We start from the raw sequence: 25,270 nt of genomic DNA on the forward strand, positions 1-25,270 counted from the left end.
TTGTAATGTTTAGCTTCCCATCATTATTTTATATATTTTATATCTACACCTTTACAGCTGCAAATGAACACTTAAATAACTATAATTCAGTAATATAATATTTATTATGAATTTGATCAATCTGCGTCATGAGCACTGTTACGTTTATTTTGATGAAATAACCTTTGTAATTTTTTAAAGCAGATATTTATTGTAACATAAGGTGCTTTCACACCGGAGTACTTTCCCCTTTTAGTTCCGATAGAGCCTGGAATTTTGCGTTCACACCAAAAAGAGTACTTAGTTCCGAGAACTTTTACCCCCATGTGTAGTGCCTGCTAGAGAGGTGGGATTATCCTGGGGAGAAAAATTACCAATTTCTGATTGGCTGGGCGAATTGCAAACCACGCCCCGTAAAACTCTGAAAAGTTTTTTGAAGCCGCCATTGTATTTGCTGGCATTAGCATTAGCCTTCGGGTGGCAGTATACGCCGTGAAGTTGTTTGCGGCCTGCCAGTAAACCCAAAGCAGAAGAAGAAGAAGTGACGTCAGCGGCTTCATTTGCCTAATCTTCCCTCAGGGACTTATTCCGGTGTGAACGCGATCTGCTCTTTAGTTCCATGGGGACACGAGGACGATACGGGTTGTATCCGCATAGTTTCTCTTGCGTATAGCCCTTTCGTTTACACGAGGCCGTAAAACAAACCGATAGAAACGGACCCCACAAACGATAACGGGTCCCAAGGTGGATAGATCTGCAAACGAAACGCTCTGGGGGGGCAAACGGCTCTGTGTGTACGCCTCTATACGATCATGTCCTGATAACGTTGAAGCAATAGCCCCGCCTCTCCCCACCTCTCCTGCTCAGAGATCAGCTGCTGGGCTGTCAGAAGAGGGGGAGGAAAAGAGAGGCTCCGTTTATTATTCTTATATTATTATATAGAGTCGTTATTCATTTGTTTTAAAGCTCAATAAATAACAAAGAAGACCTCTGACCGGCACTTTTCTAATTTTGTCCGGAAGGTTGAAACTTTAACGGACATGTTGACCGGCGGAAACAAATTGTTAACGGAAACTCTGCCGCACGGTCCCCTCGTCCCTTGGAAGAGGCGGAGGGGTGGGTGTTTTTCATCTGCTGGTGGACTACCGGAGAGATTTACAGCAGGAGCAAACGCCGTCCACCGCGGAGAATAAACAGAAGGGCAACCATGGCAACCATGCTCCGGGGTCTTCTTCGCTGCTTTTGGTGTATTTTGTGGCGGCAGCAGCGCCACTTACAGGCCCGGCATATGTACTACAGCGTTTCCAGCGGTCTCGTGTGAACGGACACGTTAATTGAGCCGAATGCGTGTGAACGGAAGACTTTTAAACGCAAACGTTCCCGTGTAAATGGGGTCTAAGTGCTGGGAACTAAGTACGGCAAAGTACTTGGTGTGAAAGCGGCTATAGTAATGTTTACAATGTAGTATTGCAACTTTAATTTAAGTAAACTATAATACTTATTCCACCACCTGATTAGTAGCATGGTTGTACAGTTGAGAGATCAGACAGACACATTTGGTATTTAGCATTGTATTTATTTATTTGTTTATCTTTTGATACAGTCAAAGGGAGAGGAGGGAGGGGGGGCTAAATAAGGATTTTAAACATATACACATTCACACATATCAAACAGGAATTCATTTTTAAAAAAGTTATATGAAAAGACAAGGCATCCGCATGTAATACAATATGACACAACAGAACGCCAGATAAATGCAACATCAAATCTCAGAGTGATGACGAAGGCAGGGCGGAGCGGGCGGTGCAGACTGAAGAGGAAACACTGGAGGAAACACCACCACTGACACAGATAGCATGCAACGCTCAATCACTGTTGCCAGGTTTTGTGTTTTCTGTGTGGAATGAATTTCTGTCGGCTCAACTCAGAGAAACAACAGCGGAGAAGGCACGTCTCCAGGGTCAGAATGGAATCATTGTAAGCATTTATCAACGAAATACAGTACAGTAAGATAGGAATAAAGTAGAATATACCGACATGAACAGATTACAAAAGATGAATAATGGAAATAATAGTGGTATTCACTTTAACAATACAATAAACCAAAATAAACTGGGCTCAAACACAAGAAGGTGATTAAGAACATGCATGAAAGTCAGACATTGAATCTCATGTAACGTGTTTTATTAACTTCCAGCTACAACATATTTGGTCACTAATTTGTATCATATGCTAATCTATTATTCTACTGTAAGGACAGGTTGTTTTGTACACATAACCTTAATACTTAATAAAAAAAGAATCCATAAATTATAATATTTAAAGCAAGAGATGCATATCAAAAGCTACTAGTATGTCTAGATGGTTACCACTAATACAAAATGTATCATGTGCGGGGGCTTTTAGAGTCAAAGCGACACTCAAAGGCTTTTTTATTTCACTGTGGAAATGTGCAACGATCACATGATAGGTCCTGTTTTCAGCCGTGCAGCTGGCATTCATAACCATTTTGTTTTTATTAGATCCGTTGAATGGGATCTGTGCTTGTTCATAATTGTGCATTCAAAAAGCATGCATGTAAAAATACTCATGGAACTCATTTTTGTTCTGATCTTGCCTTTTTACTGTGTGTATGATTGAAGGAGAGAAAGCTACGAGACATAGTGAAAACGCATGCCTGTAAATTATCAAATTCACATCACAAACTAAGAGCAACAATCCCCGTTTTTTTGTTTTTTTTGCAGTTAATGATTAGCCCTAGACGTCTTTAAGATGCTGTCGGAGTAGATTGGCTGACATGAAGCACTCTCTAGGCAGGAAAGCATCATTAACCATGCGTGCAGGCACAAAAACTGCCAACATGTTGAAGATATGTTCAACCAGCAGCCAATCGGAGTGGTGAAATCTGCAGAGTGGTCAAATGTGGTACTTCTCAGCCTATGGTAACAATGCTCACAGGGACAGAGAACGCCCAGTGAACGCTTAAAATTGCAATTTCTTGTTGCTACTTACAATATCGAGGCGCGAGAAGGCAACGTTATATTCATCAGACTGCTCTTTTGACTATTCTTGTGCAAGTTATGCTGGAAACGTTTCGCGTAAACATGGAATTAGCACAAAAAATACGTTGTTGTACACAAAGAGGGCTAGATGAGTTGGGGGATAAAAGGTGGAAATCAATGCAGTACATTACTTCTGCACGGAAGAGAACAAAGACGAGGGGAATACTACTCTGGATCTGCATGCAGACACACTGCTCCACACACACACACACACACCTGCACATGTACACTGAATGACTGCTGCCAAGGCAAAAGGGCCGCTGGATGAATCCTGTGCTTTTGGATTTTGGTTCATAGTTAAATCGGAGGAGAGTAACGCCGCTTCAGCCAATCACTGCGCAGCTTGCTTGGCTCGCTGGGTGTGGCACTTCATACACAGGATCTTGCCATCCAATGGGTAGCAGCCATTTTCATCGGCTTCTATGGAGAGAGGGCGGGCACAATCCTGCAGGACAGACACACAGATGTGTTTATTAGCAGGTTGTTTAATAAGATAAGATAAGAAGTACTTTATTGATCCCAATTTGCCAATAAAAAGACATGGTATTGTACGATAAAAAATTAAAAGACTAGAAATAAACATTCCAACATGTAAACATCTCAATAGAAATACAATAGCATTAAAAAAAAAAAGTTGAATTACAAATGTACCGTAACAAAATATAAAGCAGGATATTATATATACGTAAGTATGTGAGGAATGGAATATTAGATTGAATAATACAGGCCATAAGACTGTTACACACCTGCACTGTTGAAAAAACATCCATAACATTCATCTGTTTGCAACTCATATCAATATTCCAATTACTTGTATATAGACTATTCTGTACTATTTCTTAGGGATGTAACGATACCAAAAACTCACGGTACGATAATATCGCGATAACAAGTCCACGGTACGATATTTATCGCGATATTGAAAGAAATATATATTTTTTTTTACTTGAAAAAATATATCGGATTTGTACAGCATTTTAGTAGGATAGCAGTATTTGAAAGTGTCAAAAATATAATAATTAGACCCTGCAATACAAGTTTCACTTTAGTTTTTCAAGTAACTCAACTCAAACTCACTAACTCACTATCATCAGACAGGTTATTTTTTAGGAATATGAGCATGTCCACATTTCCAGGTAGAAGCTGGGACGTTTGGGCGTTTACAATATCCCCTGCTGTGGAAACAAGTCTCTCGCTTGGTACTGATGTTGCTGGGACAGAGAGATATGCTTTGGCCATGGGTGACAGCAGTGGGTAAAACTGTGCATAGAGAGGCGAAGTCCCTCCCTTTCCGGGGGACCTCCATGGGACCTTATTTAGGAAAAAGTATGTATTGAAGTCAATGGCGAGAGAAAGATTATCTCTCGATCCCGTTTGAATTGTGCCACGAATTACACATATGATGTTTGTCAATTTAAAAATAATTTTGCAAGTCAAAAAAATAAAAATGTGTCGTAAAAATGTGAAGTAACACTTTTTTTTGTGTGAAACCGCTCAATGAACTACATCTCCCGTCTCGCACCACACACCAAGACGGCCGTCACGTTGGCACATTTCACTTCTTTCTTTCAGAATGAGGCGAAAAGTATTAAAAGAGGTGAAAATCACTCCAAGTCTGGGCATGTTGAGAGCTGTACATACACACAAGGGGAGTTAGTCGGTTCATAAGAGCCAGCATGCGGGACCGGGACTCTGGGATTTGTAGTCTTTCTAGTTGCGTATTTTTCATAGTCTTATATTTCAACAGTTTTACGACAAACTGTGACTTTTTTGACATGGAAATTATTTTTTAAGATTGACAAACATCATATGTGTAATTCGTGGCACAATTCAAACGGGATCGAAAGATAATCTTTCTCTCCCCATTGACTTCGATACATAATTTTTCCGAAATAAGGTCCCATGGGTCGGAAGTAGATGGGCGGGACTTCGCCTCTCTATAGTCTCTCCACCACTTCAAAAACAATACCGTTTTTGCCAAGAAGGTGAGGCTTATTGACAGGGCGAGATATAAATATACTGTTGGTACTTGTCAATGTCTCTAGGTATGTAAACGTAGCCCTGTAAATCCTTTTGTGTTATCTGTTGTTTTATTGTGTTGCACTGTAGGAGGAGCCTGTGACCTAAGATGTTCACTACACTGTAGCTATGCACACATGACAATAAAAGCCTAGAACCTTGAACATTATGTGAGGTTTATTTTGACAACACCTTGAGTTTAAATGTCTCACCTCACAACGGTAACACTTGAGGTGGAAGTTCTTGTCCAGAGCCACCACTCTGACCGTCTCCTCGCTGCCCGGGGAGGGGACGATGGGCTCGTTACAGCTCACACACTGAGGGGAGAAACGCCTGGAATAGAGAGGGGGGGGTTAGTTGATCGCCTTAAGCAAATTCTCACACATTCACACTCATAGTCAAGTAGCACCGAAAGCAGTATGCTGTGGAGCCTGTCAGCTAGTTGTCTGACGGATTTATTGGTATTTCTTTCCTTGTCCGATGTGAGGGGCCAAGGACAGAGGGGGTCGTATCGGAGGGATATTCTGTACAAACTGTGAAGTCCACTGAGACAAATATAACATTTGTGATATTGGGCTATATAAATAAACATTGATTGATTGATTTATATAGCCACAGTTTAGCCTGCTGTGTACACTTTCACATGAGGAAGAAGAGCTGCTGCCTCCTTCCTCCAATAAACTCTTATCAGTATTCACAGGTATGATAAATGGGGACATAGAAATGTATAAACTGCTAAAATAGATTTGACCTTTCAATCATACAGGACCAAGAGCAACAGACTTCCCCTTCATTTGTTTATAGCACATACATCTGTTTACAATCCATTAGGGGTGTAACGGTATTCGTACCGAAAATATTCGGTATGGGCCCTTCGGGTCGGTACACGTGTGTACCGAAGTGTACCGAAGTGTACCAAATGAATATAACGTTAAACGTAAAAAACTGAGAACGTGAAAAACTTTGTGGAAGTAATCTGAGGTGCTGCGTCAGCATTGGGTTCAACGCGTCATAGAGCGACCAAGTCATCATTAATGGACGTCTCTTTAAAATGACCGCTCAGAGGAGAGGATTTCTCATTTCTCTAACCGCCTGCTGCTTCCCCTCCTCTCTCCTCGGTTCCCCTCCTCGACTCCTCCGCTCGCATCTCCTGTGGGCGGGACTAAGACGCGAGGATAGGAGTCGAGGAGGGGAGTCGAGGAGGGGAATTAGAGAATTGAGAACCCTTCTTTGTCAAAGTCTTGTCCCACATTGTTTGTTTGTCAACACACATTGCATAGAGATGTAATATTTCCTCGTCAGAGAGGAGTGAACAGCCAGTATCCACCTGTGGTAATCCGGGACGCAGTAGGGGTTGTCGGGGTCGTCGGTGATGATGAATTATTTATCTAATATATCATATTCCAATTACTTGTATATAGACTCTTCTTGCACTATTTTATCTGTGTTATTGTGTTGCACTGTTGGAGGAGCCTGTGACCTAAGATTTTCATTGTCATAACTACACTGTAGCTAATGCACATATGACAATAAAAGCCTTGAATCTTGAATTTGAATCCTTGAACACAGCCAGTATCTACCTGTGGTAATCCGGGACGCAGTAGGGGTTGTTGTTGTCGTCGGTGATGAAGGGCGCCCCCTCCAGAGAGCAGGAGCAGGTGCTGCAGCGGAAACAGTGAGAGTGGAAACACTGGCCCACTGCCTTCAGCACGCGGTCTGTGATCCTCTCCCCGCAGCGGGAACACACCGCCAGAGAGCTCTGAGGACCAGCGGGGGGGAATGATTAATAATCAACACTGTGTATTATGAGCTATTTGTGCTATTCAAGAGCAATGGTGGAATGTAATCAGGTATATATACTCAAGTACTGTACTTAAAGGTCCCCTATTATACTGTTTTCCATCAATATATTATAGGTCTCAGATATATACAGAACATGTCTCTGATTGGCTGAAACACCAAACAGATCATTGCAGCATCCCATAATCCCCTCTGTTTCAGCCCCGTTTCAAAAGTGCTGATTCTCTGTCTGTTACTTTAGATGAAAATAAGGAGCCCCTCCCCACGCCCCTCTGAGAGATATTTGGTTAAAAAGAACACAATGGAGCTCTAGGAGGAGATTCAGGTGATAAGGTGGGGGGGGGGTTACCTTGGTTGGTGATTGGCTAATGGTTACACAAGCCAAAAAATCGTTATGACATCATAAAGTGGCCAAAATCTGATCAGCTCATTTTCAGACAGGTTTTATATATAAATATATCAAAAAGTGAGAGAATCTTTTTTCCTGAAACGTTCAGAATCTCTTTACACAGAGGGGACACATGTTGATGTAGAAAAGACATGAACAAGTGGATTTTGCATAATAGGTGACCTTTAAAACGTTTGAATTTGAATTGAATTTGAAAAAGTATGTGTCTTCTGCTGTGATCCTGCAGTGTGCATTGGCCCCTCACCGTGTAGCAGTCATCACACTGGGGGGCCCCGTCGCGGTCGTAGAACTGCAGGCCCTGCAGGGGGCGCTGGCAGCTCAGGCAGCAGAAGCAGTCGGAGTGGAAGAGTTTCTCCATGGCTCTGACGGCCGGCTGGGTGCGGGACAGAGCCTCGCCACACTTCCCACACATCTCTGAACAGGGAGGAGAGGCACAGAGAGAGAAGTTTGAATACAAAACATATACAAACAAGATTATTCACAAATACATCCATCTTTCTACTCTCCTCTGCTTGTGTTAATAACTACACCTTCCTTCATGCGTATTATAATGAACAAAGCTATTCATGTATAATATGTAATGTAATGCGCTTTGAGCACTTGGAAAAGCGCTAAAATAAATACCAGTAATTGTTATTATTTCCACATAAAAAAACAGACGATTTAATGGATTTGTTTAGTTGTACGGACTCTTGTTGTGAGCAGCTTTATGTAGGGTCTATTTTTCTTTACACCAAACTACACCCGCCAATCTCGTTCGCACTTCCTCCTGCACAAGGAGAGAGTTGGCAGATATAGTTAAGTAGGAAGTAAATAGTTCCTCCATCAAACTACTGAGAGCAAGATCTGTGAATTACCTCTGGATAGAGACATTTAAATTTGAGTTTTTAATTTGTTTTTGCAGCTTTAAGCTTCACAAGACGAGTGCCATCGAGTTCCTCTATATTTGATCGAAGGCAGATATCTTCAACTCTCTGCAACTTGCATTAAAATGTACGTTTGGTTTCGGGGTGGACTGTCCCTTTAAGGTCATGCAGTGAACTGAGAACCACTGCAGAGATATATAAAAGCCTGTGAATACATTTTATTATCTATAAATATTTTGCGTTCAGCCAGAAAAAATCGGAACATTTACGTTCTCTTATTTGCTGTTTGTTTTACTTTCTGTGTTTTATATTGTGTGTATTCGTATTCTGTTTTTGTGTGAAAGCACTTTTGACCTCTGTTTGAAAAGTAGTAATAGTACTTTTTTTCCAGTCTTGGGTATTACATTGTTTTCTCATATTGCAAACAAATGTATTTAGAAATGACATGCTAATGTTATTTTTTTATCATAAATATCACATCCACCGTCTGTCTTTGTGTCGTGTGTGTGTACCTGTGGGCGGGGAGGTGATGACGGGTGCGTTTGTGTCCATGTCTCTGATGAAGTCATTGGTCATCCTCTCCAGCTCCTCCACCTCCCTCATATTCAGAGGGACGCCTCCACCTGGGATAGCCACTGGGCCGGGGGGTGAGGGCTACACACACACACACACACCATTAAATCATACATTATTCACATAGCTTCATTCAACATACCTTAAAGAGCATTTTGTTATTCACGATTGAGCAGTTTACCTCTATAAACACAGTTAGTGCAGGTCCAGAGATGAATAACTCTCATGTGATGACTAGAAGCTAAATTATTTGTGCCTTTTTACTGTACATGCAAAGCAATGAGTGTTTCTTTAGTGAAATAATAATAATAAATAATGATAAACTTTATTTGTATAGAGGCAAAGTCCCTCCCTTTCCGGGGGACCTCCATGGGACCTTATTTCGGAAAAATTATGTATTGAAGTCAATGGAGAGAGAAAGGTTATCTTTCGATCCCGTTTGAATTGTGCCACGAATTACACATATGATGTTTGTCAATTTAAAAGATAATTGTTCAAGTTAACATTTAATTTTTTTTGCCGTAAAACTGTGAAGTAAGACTTTTTTGTGTGAAACCGCTCAATGAACTACATCTCTGGTCTCGCACAACAACAACACACGTCTCCAAGATGGCCGTCACTACTGTCTTGCCAAACAAGGGCTAACTGACTACCCTCACTATCACCACAATGAAACACGTCCAGAAGAATGTCATGCAAAGCTGCCTGCCTGCCTTCCTTCGATTCTCCCTGAACTGCCTGATCTTTTTAATGTTCAATGTCAACCATTTGTGCAGATAGCATGAAGTAGAAAAGATCGCCGATGCTAATGTAGCGTTAGCATTAGCATGTCTCCCCCGGGGGCATCCGGGCTTAAACGGTGTATTATAGAATGATCACACCGGTGTGACAGTACTCTTCAAAGGGTTCACGAAATATGACTACTACTCTTACTGTTTAACATTTTGGGATACTTCATGTTAAGGCTAATAAAAATGACAAGGCTAAGGCTGTAATGCTAACTAACGTGCTTGCTACTAGCTAGTTAGCTAACTTGATCCAGCCACTCCTGGTCCTTTCATCAGACGGGAAGCGAAAGAACGAGCAAGACCCATTGCTGGTATGATTACAACCTGGTACAAAGCACACAGGCATCTTGTTAAAGTTATCTTATCTTAGCTATCTCTTATATTTAGTGGAGGAAAACAATTATGACATCACTTACTCTGGGATTTGTAGTCTTTTTAGTTGCGTATTTTTCATAGTCTTATATTTCAACAGTTTTACAACAAACTGTGACTTTTTTGACATGGAAATAATTTTTTAAGATTGACAAACATCATATTTGTAATTCATGGCACAATTCAAACGGGATCGAAAGATACGTTTTCTCTCCCCATTGACTTCAATACATAATTTTTCCGAAATAAGGTCCCATGCGTCGGAAGTAGATGGGCATCTTTCAAAGCAGCCTTTACAGAAAAACATAACAATATTAAAATAAATACAGAACAAGATAAAACATCTACAGTGATCCTAATGAAATTCCATTGAATTAAAGCTGACAAGAAATTAAAGGTAGGGTAGGTAAGTTTGAGAAACCGGCTCGAGATACACTTTTTGTTATATTCCATGGAATGCTCTTAACATCCCGATAGCAATTAATATCTTAAGTGCTTTGACAAAAAATCCATAAAAAAATGTCATCTGTGGAAGCAGTAGTACTGTAAAAAGCACGACCAATTATTTTAGCCGGCCCGAGCTGGTTTCTCAAACTTACCTACCCCACCTTTAAAATAAAACAATTTAAAAAGGAAATAAAAAATGTAAAATAAAAGCAAAACAGAAAAAATACACTAAAACATGAACAATGATACTAGTGAGAAATAAAAACATAACATACTGTTGCTGCAGGAGGAGATTTCATTGGTTGGTTAAAGGAGGAGGAGGAGGGGGACGCCATCATCTTGGGCTGAGGAGGAGGAGGAGATTTCATTGGTTGGTTAAAGGAGGAGGAGGAGGAGGGGGACGCCATCATCTTGAGCTGAGGAGGAGGAGGAGATTTCATTGGTTGGTTAAAGGAGGAGGAGGGAGATGCCATCATCTTGGGCTGAGGAGGAGGAGGAGGCGCAGCAGCAGCGGGGGGGGTTTGGTTTGCAGTCATCTGACCAGCGAAGGGAGAACTCTTGATGTGGTTGAAGGCCGGGGCGGGGACCGCGGTTTTGGGTGGAGCAGGAGCGGCGGGGGGGGGCTGCGGGAGGCGGAGGGAAGGAGCTGGAGGCAGGGGAAGGCTTCGGTGCGACTGGGACCGCGTTCTGGTTCAAGGTCTGGTTCAGTTTCTGGGCCAGGGAGGTGGAGGAAGTGGCCGTTCTGCCTCCGAAAGCAGCTTTGGGGGCCACAGCGGGGGCTTTAGAGAGCGGCTGAGAGGAGTTGGGTCCAGAGTTGTGATTATTGGCGTGTCGGTTCGTTCTGGCTTTGAGTTCTTCGGCCCAGGGAGCGGGAGGCGGGCGGTCTCCCATCTCAGAGGGCGGGAGGAAGGAGAGGGATGGTTTCGGGGCGGTGGGGGGGGGGAGCTGGAGGCTTGGGGGCTGTTGCTGGTGCTGAAGAATACTGGCTCGGAGTCTGTGGATAAAACAGAAACAAAGTTCAAAGTCCACTTCAATGTCAATCGAAATACCGTTTCCCACAATACAAAAATACAAATATGAATAAAATATGTATATCCTATATATACACAATCAACAGACACATTTATACATATGCACACATTAAGATACAAACACAACAATCAATATATACAAAATAACAATACAATACAGTGTACAATAACAATACAGTTATTACAGATGATTCTCCAAGTCGTTTTTTAGTTTCTTTTGTATATTCAGTGTAAATACTTGTGTATATTTTCCTTTTATAATAGTTATATTTGTGTACCTTCTCTTACAGCTTATTTTGTTATGTTGTTTAGGTTTGCACCATCATACACCAAAGCAAATTCCTTGTATGTGTGAACGTACCTGGCGATAAACTTGAATCTACGTCCAACTACCTGAAGCTCTCCTACACAAGCTTGGAACATAAATCTTCCATTCATTATAAACTGACTCTCAACAGAGAGAAGGTCATATTCTGAAAAGCAGCAAGCAGACACTTTTATTAAATTGAACGAGCAACTTTGATTAAAGTAAACACTGGAAGCGCTCCGCAGTTCGAGCTTATCAGGAGTAGTGCTTCATCTCTGTGAAATGTATTTGGCTGCTTTGAGCCAACATTATTCTGCAGCGATCCAGCACATCCCAGTTGGATGGAAAACGCTCTCCATTTATGGCGCTCTCTCACCGGGTCTCTGGCAGCTCCACCTCACTCCCGTGCTCTCCATTCTGTGTGCATCACTCTCTCTCTCTCTCTCTCTGAGTGTCTCCTCTCAGTGTGAATCACCAGCTACCTCACTCTCATGCTCTCCATTCTGTGTGCATCACTCTCTCTCTCTCTCTCTCTCTCTCCGAGTGTCTCCTCTCAGTGTGAATCACCAGCAGCTACCTCACTTTTTGTTTTCGGTATGGGGTGCAGTTCACTTATAATTGAGCTTTCAACCTGAACAGAGACTAAATGAAACCAACCTCTCCAAACTATTTCCACTGACCCTCCGTCTGACTCATTCTCATTTTCTACAACATGGCTCCTGTTAAACAAAGCCTTTGTTCTCCTGCTCCTCTCTGTATCCCAGAGTGTGTGTGTGTGTGTGACATGCGGTGACATCTTGAATTTGCTTTCTTTGGTATATTTGCTTGACTTTTTCGGACAATTCATTGATAAGTTATTAAAATAGTGTATTATTTGTCGGTTGACTTATCAATTAGGACTTAATTTTTAAAAAGCACTAAATAATGTAGTCAAAAGTAATGAGTGATTTATTGTATTATACGAGCAATGACTACACCTGAAAGTGTGATAAGACTATGATAGGGCTAAATTAGTCATTATGGTGTTTAACTGGTGTGTGTGTGTGTGTGTGTATGTATGTATGTATGTATGTATGTATGTATGTATGTATGTATGTATGTATGTGTGTGTGTGTGTGTGTGTGTGTGTGTGTGTGTGTGTTTCACAGTGTATTCTCTATCCTTCCTTGCTTCGTACCTTGGGGTTGAAAGGTCCCCTGGTCTCCATCTCGGACAGTAAGTCGGTCAGAGTGTCCAGCTGTTGATCGAAGCTCGTCTGCTTCTCCACAAGTCTCTGGCAGGGGGAGAGGAGGAGATGGTCAAAAGGAGTACATTCATTTACACAAATAAAGTGATGACAAACAATGAAGCAAAATACGATGAGCCAGTAATAAAAAGGTGGATGATGATACATTTTTGACATAAATATGGATATCCTTTACAAGACTGTGTTTGGGGTCTTTTATCTATACAAATATGCAGAAAGAAACATTACTTGAAAAAGTGATTGTGCTGGAAAACCCAGATAAAATAATGAATGACAAACAAACACACTTAATGTAGTGAGTAATGATGATCGGGAATACATGAATAATGATTTGGTTATTGAGAACTATTAGATTTTGAATTATTTGATTGTTTAGAGAGGAACATTTAGCATGAACTCTTGCTGATTTAAACAAGGAGGTGTACAGTGGCTCCATTTGTTTTTATTCCCTACATTGCAGCCCGACAATCCTACAATTAACTTCTCAACAATAAACCCTTCATGGCATGTCTAAAAACTATTTCAGTTCTATAAATGGGCAATAATTCGGTTAGACGCATGACACTGGGTGATTTACCCCAGACTGATGCTAATATAATTTGTGGAAAAAGGCAGTATTTCCTGCCAACACTCCATGGACTCACAACAATGTCCCCCAGTGTCCTCTCTGATAATGACATTACATGGAAATGCAGTTACATGCAGCCAAGAGGAAACATGCAGACGGACTTTAGCCTGATTCGGGGAAGACAGCATCGTGACTCACCTGTGGGTTTCCAGCAGCACTAGGAATACCAGAGGCAAAGAGGGGTGGAGGGGGAGGGGGTGGGGGTGGGGGAGGAGGGGGAGACGGTAAGGACGGCGGGGGGGCGAAGTCATCGGGGGGAGCTGGGAGCGACAGGTCTTCCACCGCTGGAGGGGGAGCGGGGAATTCAGGAGAGGCCGCCTCGTAGGAAGAGGGTTGGCATTCGGGGGGAGGGGCTGGCAAATCATCATCCAGTGGAGGAGGAGGGGGAGGAGGGGGGAAGTCTGGCAGAAATAAGGAGGGATGATTGGTTAAAAAAAAGTTGTGACAGAACGGTTTCAATATGTACGAGGACACGGTCATACACAATTAAGATTTGCAAATATTTGACTTGTGTTCATTTCCATTTTATGCAAAAAGTGGGTGAATAAAACATTTGCTTACGGTAGCAAAGCAAAGCCGCGTCACATGGGTTATATGAGGTTGTAATCTCAGCCAATAGCAACAAGGGTTTGTAGTTGACCCCTCCTGGCACTCCTCGTCTGCTTTTGCACGTGTATGACCGTGCCTTTAATCATCCAATTACATGTTCACTTTCAATAATTGACTTCGTCTAAAGCACAAACAGGACCATTATTATTTTTTTAGTTTGGGAAATCTTCAACCTTTAAATGTTCTTCTGATAGCTTCTTGTATTAAATGTTAAAGGTGCACTTTGGACTTTTCTTGTAAACAAAGAAAAGCTTTTTTAGTGTTTCTTATCAAAAACACATCGAGTGTATCCTGGTGGTCTCGCTGCTAGACCACCAGGATACACTCGATGTGTTTTTGATAGACTCTAGCAGACATGTTGAATGCATTTCCTCACTGAGAAAACATTTAGGAATTATATTTAGTAAATATTGGTACCGTTTACATCTCTGTTCTCTTGCTAGTGATTTTCTTCTGCACAGCCTTTGCAGGTGCATTGCTACACTCCTTTGCACATGAACACCATCAATGGTCGACCCAAATAGCGTAAAACCATGAGCTGGAAAACTGTGCATGTGTTTCCTTATGCATGCGAGACTCACTTGAAAAACAAATACTGTTGTAGGGTTCAAAAACTCAACAGGGTACCTTTAATTTGGCGGGGTTTAGTTATCTTCAAATTCATACTAGTTGTTAAACGTAAGCACAACCCCAAAAGTAAAAATCCCCCCTAAAGCAAAGTTATTAGACCATCACATTTAACACAGAAAGACAGGAGTTACAGAACAGTGACGTAATGTCTCGGAGACGACTCATTAAAACGACAGCCCCACACTGAGCTATTATGAACTCAACTGTAAAGCTCTGCATGCTGTGGCGTAAAAAAGCAGCAGGAGGAGTGGGGGGGAGAGGGGGGAGCTGACTTGAAGCTCCCCTATTATACTGTTTTTCATCAATATATTATAGGTCTCAGATATATACAGAACATGTCTCTGAAGTGTTTGGCTCCAAACAGATCATTGCAGCATCCCATAATCCCCTCTGTTTCAGCCCTGTTTCAAAAGTGCTGATTCTCTGTCTGTTACTTTAGATGAAAATAAGGAGCCCCTCCCCACGCCCCTCTGAGAGATATTTGGTTAAAAATAACACATTAGGCGCTTTCACACCGGAGTACTTTTACCCGTACTTTTCCCTTTTAGTTCCGTTAGTGCCTGGAAATTTGCGTTCACACCAAAAAGAGAACTTAGTTAATGAGAACTTTTACCCACATTTGTAGTCCCTGCTAGAGAGGTGGTACTTTCCTGGGGAGAAAAAAGTACCAATTTCTATTGGCTGGGCGAATTGCAAACCACGCCCCGTAAAACTCTGAAAAGTTTTGTGAAGCCGCCATTGTATTTGCTGGCATTAGCATTATTAGCATTAGCATTAGCCCTGCGCACAAACGGAGAGAGAATAATTTATGGCAACAAAAAAAAATACATGGGAGCGGTGGAGATGAGGAGGTGTCGGCGTTCTGGCGATTTACTCGGAAGGCTTCAGTAGAAGCTGCTGGGAGTCCCAGCAGCTTCTACTGAAGCCAGTCCCCAACTCCGGGGACTTCCGGCCGGGGACTTCGGGTGGCAGTATACGCCGTGAAGTGGTTTGCGGCCTGCCAGTAAACCCAAAGCAGAAGAAGAAGAAGTGACGTCAGCGGCTTCATTTGCCTAATCTTTCCTCAGGGAACTTATTCCGGTGTGAACGCGATCTGCTCTTTAGTTCCATGGGGGCACTAAGTGCTGGGCACTAAGTACGGCAAAGTACTTGGTGTGAAAGCGGCTAATGGTGGTCTAGGAGGAGTATCAGGTGATAAGGTGGGGGGGGGGGTTACCTTGGTTGGTGATTGGCTAATGGTTACACAAGCCAAAAAATCGTTATGACATCATAAAGTGGCCAAAATCTGATCAGCTCATTTTCAGACAGGTTTTTATATAAATGGATCAGGACAAAAAGAGAGAGAATCTTTTTTCCTGAAACTTTCAGAATCTCTTTACACAGAGGGGACACATGTTGATGTAGAAAAGACATGAAAAAGTGGATTTTGCATAGTAGCTGACCTTTAAAATTGTCACTAAATAAGTGAGACAATGCAACATACCATAACAGAGCGAAGGGGGTGGCGGAGGAAGGTCTCCCACTCGACCAATCACAGCTGTGCCTATAGGTGTGGGTGATGGACCCGAGGGGGGGGGTCACACTCTTGGACCGCGGCGGGGCCACAGAGGCAAACTTCTTTGGCTGGTTGTAGAAGGACGGGGTGGTGACTTTGAAGTTCAGAGAGGACGTCACCATGAACGGCTTGCTGCTGCTGGACTCCTCCATGTTGGGTGTTTATCTGAGGGCCAACACAAGAGACATTAGTTCAAATGTGCTGGAAAATATGAACTCTAAAAAGGTATGAAAACAGGTTCAAACAACTCCCCAACGACTACGTTAATCAGCTGACTGAAGTAAAGGGCTTGCATTCCTTGGCAGCATAAGCAGGTCAAGTCTTTTGCTGGAGAATTAGTGGTGATGACACACCAGCTAAACATTTGGCTGAACAAAATTCCAAACTACACACTAATTGCAACCAGATTTGTCTATGGGGTGCTCTTACACTGAACAAATGAACTACAGAAAGGTCAGAATGCAGACTACATTTGCTCTGCGTTGATGGTTAGTTGCTCTTCACAGCATTGCAAAGTGTAAACGGGGAAAATGGTGACACAAAACAACAAATAACAGTCTTTGTTTCCAACTTTTAAATTGTCTGTTACTTCCTCAAATTGCAGTTTGATTGAAACGATCTATTCAAGTTGTTCCGCATTTCCTGTTCTCCTTTTATACCAACTGCCACTATGCAGATTGGTACCCATTGTATACTTTATAACTGTGGCACAGCTGTCTCGCCCCCTAAAGTCTTAGCAAACTAATTAAAATAGAACTTTATTGTGGCTTGCAGTGTTTCTTAGGATGTATGGACTTTGAACGTTTCTGGATTTTGTTAAATACCAATAAAAAAAAAAGACACGAGGCATTCTGCAAATCTAGTGCTTCTCCTAAACATAAAAGCTTTGGCAAATGGTCCGCAGTGGAATGAGGAGAGTGTGTGAACATCACCTCAGGCCGTGAATACAGAGCAGACACAGTGGCTCTCCCAGAAGCCACAAAGTATTTACACGACATAACACATGTCAGGGACGATAGCAACTATCATAACATCTTCATGTGAGGAGCGTCAAGAAGAGGGAGAGCTCAAATATTTACCACTCACACACATACACACACACACACTGCTGGTTAAACAAATGTTGATGTTACTTCAGTGTCTTTACAGAGATCCTTCACATGGTCTGGACACATTTCTCTGAAGACTGCCGAACATGAACTTTAGTCAAAAGCACGGTTGTTCTTACTGACCCAACACACACACATATGTACACACACTGGCTGTCTTAACTCACATTATGTTGCTGTTCAACAAACTATCCTACGCTCTGAAATAGTTGCATACTCCTAATATTAATGATTACAACTGGGGGAATAATAATAATAATAATAATTCCTTATAGCGCTTTTTCCATGACCCAAAGCGCTTTACAGATACACAATACACATACATATCAGACATACATGTAATAGTCATGTACTGTGGACAATACCAACAGGAGCAAATTCAGATGAAGTGTCTTGCCCAAGGACACAACGGCTTTACAGACGCAGCGGCGGCGGGTTTCGCCCCCTTGATCTGATGATCAATGCACAGCCCACTGCGCCACACCGCCTCGAAGTCATCGAGGCGCTTTACAAGTACACATTAATATCATACATGTACTGTGGACAATACCCACAGGAGCAAATTCGGGTGAAGTGTCTTGCCCAAGGACACAACGGCCTGACGCAGTGACGGCGGAAAGCGGGTTTCGAACTAGAGTTCCCCAACCTTGATCCGATGATCAAACGCACAGCCCACTGCGCCACTCCGCCCCAGTGGGATGATTAACCTAACCTTAAATAGGTTGTAAAGGATAAATGTCACAGGAGGAAGAAAATGGACAGATAATATTGAATAATGATCTCTTTGTTGTGTTATGCTCTACTTCCTAATGAAGCAATAATACTTCCATAAATGTCATGGTTAATGAAAACAAAGGGCATGGGAATACTTTCATGTCGTCTATAATTCAGAAGTACTTCAATAAATGTCAAGTCATGTTTAGATTGCCATTAAAGCTACACTTAAAACAAATACAAGTCTGGGAGCAGACGGACTGAAAACAGCGATGTGATGACTAAGCTGTATTTATGTGTCTTGATCTTTTTTTTTATTTCTTCATTTCTCTCCTTAAAAAGGGGTAAGAATAAGATAAGCATACCCCATAGTGGGAAGCATGCAATGAGCTGATAATGATACAAAATACAAATACAAATAGGAAGGAAATAAGAAACATCCTGTTAAGATAATAATGTTGCAACGTTTTTCTCTCAACACTACAGAAATATGATCTCAAAATACGAATGATTGCTCATACTGTAATAACTCAAAGGGTGTCTTTTCTTTCTTTTTATAACGAACTTTAAAGTTGTTACACGCACATATCTCCTGTGCACATAATGCAGAGTAGCTATTTCTCTCCGAGAGCCACACTTTGTTTGCACTGTGGGTTGAATGTAAACCGGCTGTTTACACCATTTAGACATAATTGGGTTTGTATTTGGGAAAACAAACCGTTCCAGGAAGACATCAAGCCTGGAAAATGACTGTGTAGAATGGGTGGCGGTAAAAGCTAAAGTAACCAGGCACAGCTGAAGCGTTTCTTCCTCATTCCACTTTATTGAAACACCGAGGCCACGCTTCAAGTTCTGACAAGACGAGAAACCCTGAGAGCTCATCCTGAGAGCGTCTGCTGATCATGACATCACCAGCCTCGGCACAGGAAGCAGTGAAGCGTTCACTCTTCTGCTTTGTGCTTCAGCTTCCTCTACACCAGGGGTGTCAAACTCAAACACACAGTGGGCCAACATAAAAAAAATGGGTACTAGTCGAGGGCCTGACTGGTTCAATGTTTATTGCAAAACTTATTGAAATGAACTTATTGCACATATTAAACCTGGAACTAACAAAGCTTACATTATTGCCTATAAAAACAACATTAAACATTAAATAATCAGTTGCATTCATTTCTTATGGCTCTATCTGCCGAGTCATTTCTTATGATTACATTTTTCCACAGGCCAACAACAGCTTCAAAAAAACTATTTCCCTCAAAGAACAAACCAAACATGCCCTGTTGTCTCAAGAAAAAAAGTACAGAAGGAAACATCCATTAAACTCAGTGTGCTGCTCTGTGATGCTAGTTCAAGCCAGATACTTGGCATCTCATCTTGGGTGCAAGTTCATCAATGTTTGGGGTCAGGCTCTGAGCTGAGGAGACCCTCAGGATTGAGTGAAGGTGTGCGTGCAATATACCGGCGGGCCAGATCTAATAGTAATTCAAAATGATCCTGCGGGCCGAAATTAAATCCACCACGGGCCTGATTTGGCCCCCGGGCCTTGAGTTTGACACATGTGCTTTAAACCAATATTTATACATGTCGACACTTTTAAGCATCAACGTCAACGGTTTCATCATGTCATTAGCTATTTAAAGAGCTCCCAGTGTTACATATGTTGCTATTGCGTTGGCTACACACAACTGTGTTACCTATAAAAAAGGGACATTATTTATTAATTGACAAATAATATAGTGTGTTGTGTATTTGCATTATTTATCAGACTGCTCTATATGTGTATGTACTGTATATGTTTTATCATGATAATAGGCAGGCCAGACATTTTTTTTTTACACGTTTTCACTCCTTATTGCCACGCTTACTAGGAAAATGTTTGATTAGGGGAATCATTTCTGACAAAGGTGACTACAACTGAAAAACTGTTTAATCAAAAGGTTTAGAAAGACACAACTAGTGATTAAAGACATTACAACTATAAGTGGAAAAACTACCGCATGATGTCTACTGCCAAATGTCACTGTCCTTTTTTTTTTTTTTTAGAATCTTAGCTCCACTACGCCATACCACGTAAATAATTCTGAAAATTGCTGCATGGATCAATAAGGGGAGATGGCGAGTCTCGAATGGAGATGCAAAGGTTGCCAACTTTCTGCTGGCACACAGGGTCACTTTGCAGAGGATAAAGGAAGGATAACACACCAAACCAAAAGGAAAAAGAGACAAAGGACAGGTGGTGTCTCTTCTTTAGAAAGTAGCTGGCTCCAGGGATGCAATGCTATTGAATGTATATTTCTTCTGATTTTGAAATCTCAATAAAAACTGTTAAACAAAAAAAAGAAAGTAGCTGGCTCCTTATTAACCTGATATCAACCTACTTCAAGTTAAACACACTGGAAACTTCATGCAAAAAGAGATTGACTGATAGCAGTGAAGATACAGCTCTTAGCTTTAAACAAGGTTTCCAATTCTGAAGTACTCCAAACAGAACACTTAGCTTCATAATGGGTTGCTACAAGGAGTGCTGGACAAGGGTGGGCATAGACTGTGATTTAGTCTTTTCATTAGAGTACTTTAGCTACCTTGTTTTAATAGACACTATGCAACAGTCCTCTCAATTATTCAGCGGTGGTGCGGACCCATCTGGTCCTCGGTACGGTCCTGAGGGATTTCATACGGTGACATCAGCTCCACCGAGCTACACACGTCCTACTGCAAATCCATCATGAAACCTGATCCCCGAGATGAGAGAGACCCTCGCTGAGGAACATTTTTGGCGCTACAAGTCAATGACATCACCTCTTTTTGTTTCTCTTGGAGCAGCCTTTCTTTCTATATATCCTTGCGCTAAGCTTTAACTTACTCGTGGCAGACTATGACCATTTTTTATCTCTTGTTCTTTTCACTACTTCTCATTCATTTCTCTGGATGACATCACTTGAGGCAGCTTTTAATAATTTCTCATTTAAAGCTGTGATGGAGGATGGCATTATGTTAAGGGCCCCAACATAAATCAAACACACCGTACTCTGGAGCTTTTGAACTTTGTATAAACTCCACATGGCTTTACTTTTACAGGGTAGAAAATTGGTTCTCAACCCTGGTAAGGGCACAACAGTTGGTTTTCATTTAGTCTTATCAGGGACGGACTTAAACATACAGAGGGTGAAAGAAATCAGACTAACTACCTCGAAGGATGTTAAAAATACCACGGCTTTGGAATCGCTGCCCTCGGCATTTTAGGTCCCATATGGCCTATAAAGTGTAAACAAAGAAAAGTGAAACTAAGCTCTTTTGGTGGCACACTTTGTGTTATCTATGTCTTTGGTCTAAGTGGTGATACGTTTCACATGAACACTGTGTTTCCTCTGAAGGCACAGACTATGTGATGCGGTACGGGGGGGGGGGGGACGGGGGGGGGGGGGGGGACGGGGGGGGGGGGGGACGGGGGGGGGGTGGGGACGGGGGGGGTGGGGTTTACCACACTATTCAGAGGAAAAGCCAGCAGTGGTTCATTACTTTGTGGTTATAGAGGAACTCAATTCGGTTTATATACTGTGGTACTGCTTTTTTAAAGGTCATATATATAAGTGCATGGTTCCTCACAAAAAACAAAAACACTTACATTAAGCAGTATTTATTCACATAGGGAGTAGTATCGCAGTGCTTGCATATTTTTCTTTTGGGTCTATATATTAAAAAGTGAAAAATGTCCATCCAGGTGTCTCAAAGTTCAGGTTAATGTCGATAGATGTCCTGTTTGTGAGTCTAAATCACCGGTATCCAGCTTAACATGGTATAAATAAATAAATTAAAAAGGTAATCTTCACATTTTAAATGCTAAAAAAACAGCATCTTCTGCAATTTCAGTCCGACAATTTTAGATACATTGATAATAAAAATAGTTGGCAATTGTTTTTCTGTCCACGGTCATATTCATTAATCGACTAATTGGTTGCAGTTCCTTAATAATCAGTAATAATCTCATTACTGCATGGCCTACCAAACAATAATACACTATTTATTTCTGTTTTTCTGTTTTATTGTGTTGCACTGTTGGAGGAGCCTGTGACCTAAGATTTTCATCGTCATAACTACACTGTGGCTATGTTCGCATGACCAATAAAAGCCTTGAACCTGTAAAAACAGAATTCCACATCTACCATTGTAATGGTTAAGAAAACCTGAGTTCCTGACAGTCTCCAACTCCTTCCATGTCTGTTCAGTCATTGTGTCAGTGACTAGTGTGTTGTTGATGAAGCTCTCTATTGTTCTAATGTAAATAGCACACCCAGTTTCTGGGAAAGCGTGTCTAGGCCGGGGGTCACTAATGCGGGGACAAACAAGCCTTTTGAGTCCAATCTTACAGGTCAGTGGACAAGCATTGAGCACCAGTGTTGTGCCCTCTGTCAGACTACATTTGGACGGCTGATTGAGCAGGCAACATTTCAAAACCGGTAATAACATCAGTGTATGGGCTCCGCGTCAACCTCTCACCCATACAACCTTATCTGTTTCCACATTACAGAGGAATGATGAAGGCCAAAGACGAGTCACAAGACCAAATCAAAGAGCTAGACATGCCGTGATCTGGGGCAAAGGAATGCCCTAAAACAGTCTAGACTCATGGATGGTACAATTAAGGAGGATTCCTCGTCAACCCAGTCATAAAGTGTAGCTTACAGCCATTCATAGATCATCTTTGTTCACACATATCCTATTCCCTAAGGCGTCAGTAACCATAATACCAGTTTTTTCAAAGAGAGGCACCACACTAACCTCAGACTACCAAAACCAGAGCCTCCTTGCTTTGAGTTATTCTTAAAACACAGCTTTCTGCGGCCTCGGGTTGAGGCTCCTCTCCTATCTAGCTGATGAAAAGGCAATTCAGAGAGGCAAGGCGCAGCTGTGTGGTTAACACTGATTATAACAGGATTTTTACATTCTTGAAGGAGTAGCAATGCTAAAAATGGACACAAGTCTCCTGTGTTCTTCAACCATCCTTTAACAGTGCACAGAGCTGTGGATGTGCACATGATCTCATAGATGACATGAGACACAACTAGGTTATGAATATAGGCCAAGCAATGGTGAAGACAACCTTGTGGGCCCCAACATATAGAGTGCCACAGTGACGCGTCCTAAAACCCGGAAGTAAACTCCTTCGTAAAACTCCGGTTCCTTCGACAAAAACGCAATACAATTTCTCCATAGGATTTTGGAAAATAGCTGGAAATAAGGTCTGTGGTTGACAAACATTTAAGAGACGAATCACGTTTTGTTCAGCCGGATAATATCCACATTTCTACCCTACTTTTATAATTTTCTAATCATAAATCTAGTCGCCAGAAGCAAAATGCTAACGTTATGCTATAAACTAACTACAACAGGCGTGCTTCAACGTCACGCCAACTTAAGATCCATATTCAAAACTACAGATTCAAAAGTGTACAAGTTGAAGCGTTTGTTTGAACAGTTTGCAGGAGGCAGGTACTTGCTTTCAAGCAGAACAGGGCTAACAAACTTAGCGGAGTGTTTACGTGTTAAGTGTAATGACATAAAACTGCCTCGACAACTTCTGTAGTCCTATTCAGCCACTTGTTAACAACCATCGTTTTTCAGACAAGTAAACTCTTCAAAAATCACCAGTGGGGTCACTGCTGATGTATTTAATGTCGTAAAACAAAACGTGATCCGTCTCTTAAATGTGTGTCAACCACAGACCTTATTTCCAGCTATTTTCCAAAATCCTATGGAGAAATTGCATTGCTTTTTTGTCGAGGGAACCGAAAGTGGTCAAATGCTAACTTACTTCCGGGGTTTAGGACGCGTTACCGTGGCACTCTATAGGCACCACATAGAATAAACATGTAGGGCAGCAACTACATCTGCTGATAGTTGTCTATATAAATCAATTAGTAGTTTGATCTGAAAAGTGTGCATGCCAATTTCTCAAGAGCCAAAGTTGAGGTCTTTAAAGCTTTGTCAGTTCACAATACAAAAATATTCAGTAAACTCCAATATAAAGCAGGGACAAGCAGGATATCCATAGTTCAGAGGCTGAACTCAGCATTTTTTGACATTTTGTCATGATAAATTACCTAATTAATCAGTACAATATCAAAAAGAGTTGGCTATAGTTTTGTTTGTCCATCAACATATTGATTACATGACTTATCATTGCAGCTCTAGCCACCTGGTAACATATTTATATTTACCTTGCACTTTTAATAAACATACTGTATCTTGGTGCTCCATCCCCCATTAATAAACTGTATAAGCATCAAAATATACTTAAATTAAAAGTACTCATAATGCAGATTGGCCCATTTAATAATAATATGTTTTGATTGTATTTAATGATAAATGTAAGTGTTGAAAGCGGCAGCTAGTTTTAAATGACTTTGTTTGATGCAGGGTAGCTTGTGAAATGTACTCCAGTTGTAACTAAAGTCTTATTTAAGTGTTGATTATATTTAACCTATTAATGGAAATCTGTAAGACTAAAATGTACATACATGTAGTGGGGTAGAAGCACAAAGTAGCAAAACATGGAAATACTCAAGTCAAGTACAAGTCTCTCAAACATTGCAGTTAATTACAGTAGGCTACTTGAGTACATCTACTTAGTTACTCCCCCACTGGCTGACCAACCTTTGCTTTGACAGCTGACAGCAATGGGTGCGCGTTTACAAAACACAGCAAATACAGGTAGACAGCTAGGTTAATTAATAATAATTGATAATTCACTTACAAACAATAAACACAATGGGAAAATGTGTATAACCCAGCTAGCTATGGGGCTAAGAGAGGAAAGAGTTTAATGTTGCTAATTAACCGTTAGCCGTTATTAACCGTTATGCTTAAATGGCGTTCGAAAACGTTAGCAGTTACATATGTATATCAGGGAACGTTAGCTTTGTAGCTTCAACACACATTAATATATCTCTATATCTCTGGAAAATATAAATCTTCTTTAGGTTATACAAGACAACAGACTCTCACCTGTGAGCTTGACCAGTCAGTGTGATGAACGCTAACCTTTGGCTTATCATCAATCACAGCAGTATTAACGTTAGCTAGCTTGCTACACACCCCTACCACTGCTAGCTTATCTCAGGTAGTT

At 41.4% G+C, this 25,270-nt stretch overlaps 1 protein-coding gene across 1 annotated transcript; it reads right to left on the minus strand.

Annotated features, from left to right (window-relative positions):
- Nucleotides 1–1,534: 1,534 nt before the first annotated feature.
- On the minus strand, nt 1,535–25,270 carry zyx (zyxin). The gene is given in 13 exon segments (XM_034145709.1): nt 1,535–3,486; nt 5,273–5,393; nt 6,641–6,819; nt 7,514–7,683; nt 8,648–8,789; nt 10,591–10,935; nt 10,937–11,257; nt 11,259–11,309; nt 12,831–12,926; nt 13,666–13,928; nt 16,250–16,340; nt 16,342–16,486; nt 25,150–25,270. Coding segments are annotated over 12 exon segments (2,025 nt in total). The 5' UTR covers nt 16,474–16,486; nt 25,150–25,270; the 3' UTR covers nt 1,535–3,372.

The sequence above is a fragment of the Trematomus bernacchii genome, unplaced genomic scaffold, assembly GCF_902827165.1.
Source record: "Trematomus bernacchii unplaced genomic scaffold, fTreBer1.1, whole genome shotgun sequence".
Classification (NCBI taxonomy): Eukaryota; Metazoa; Chordata; class Actinopteri; order Perciformes; family Nototheniidae; genus Trematomus; species Trematomus bernacchii.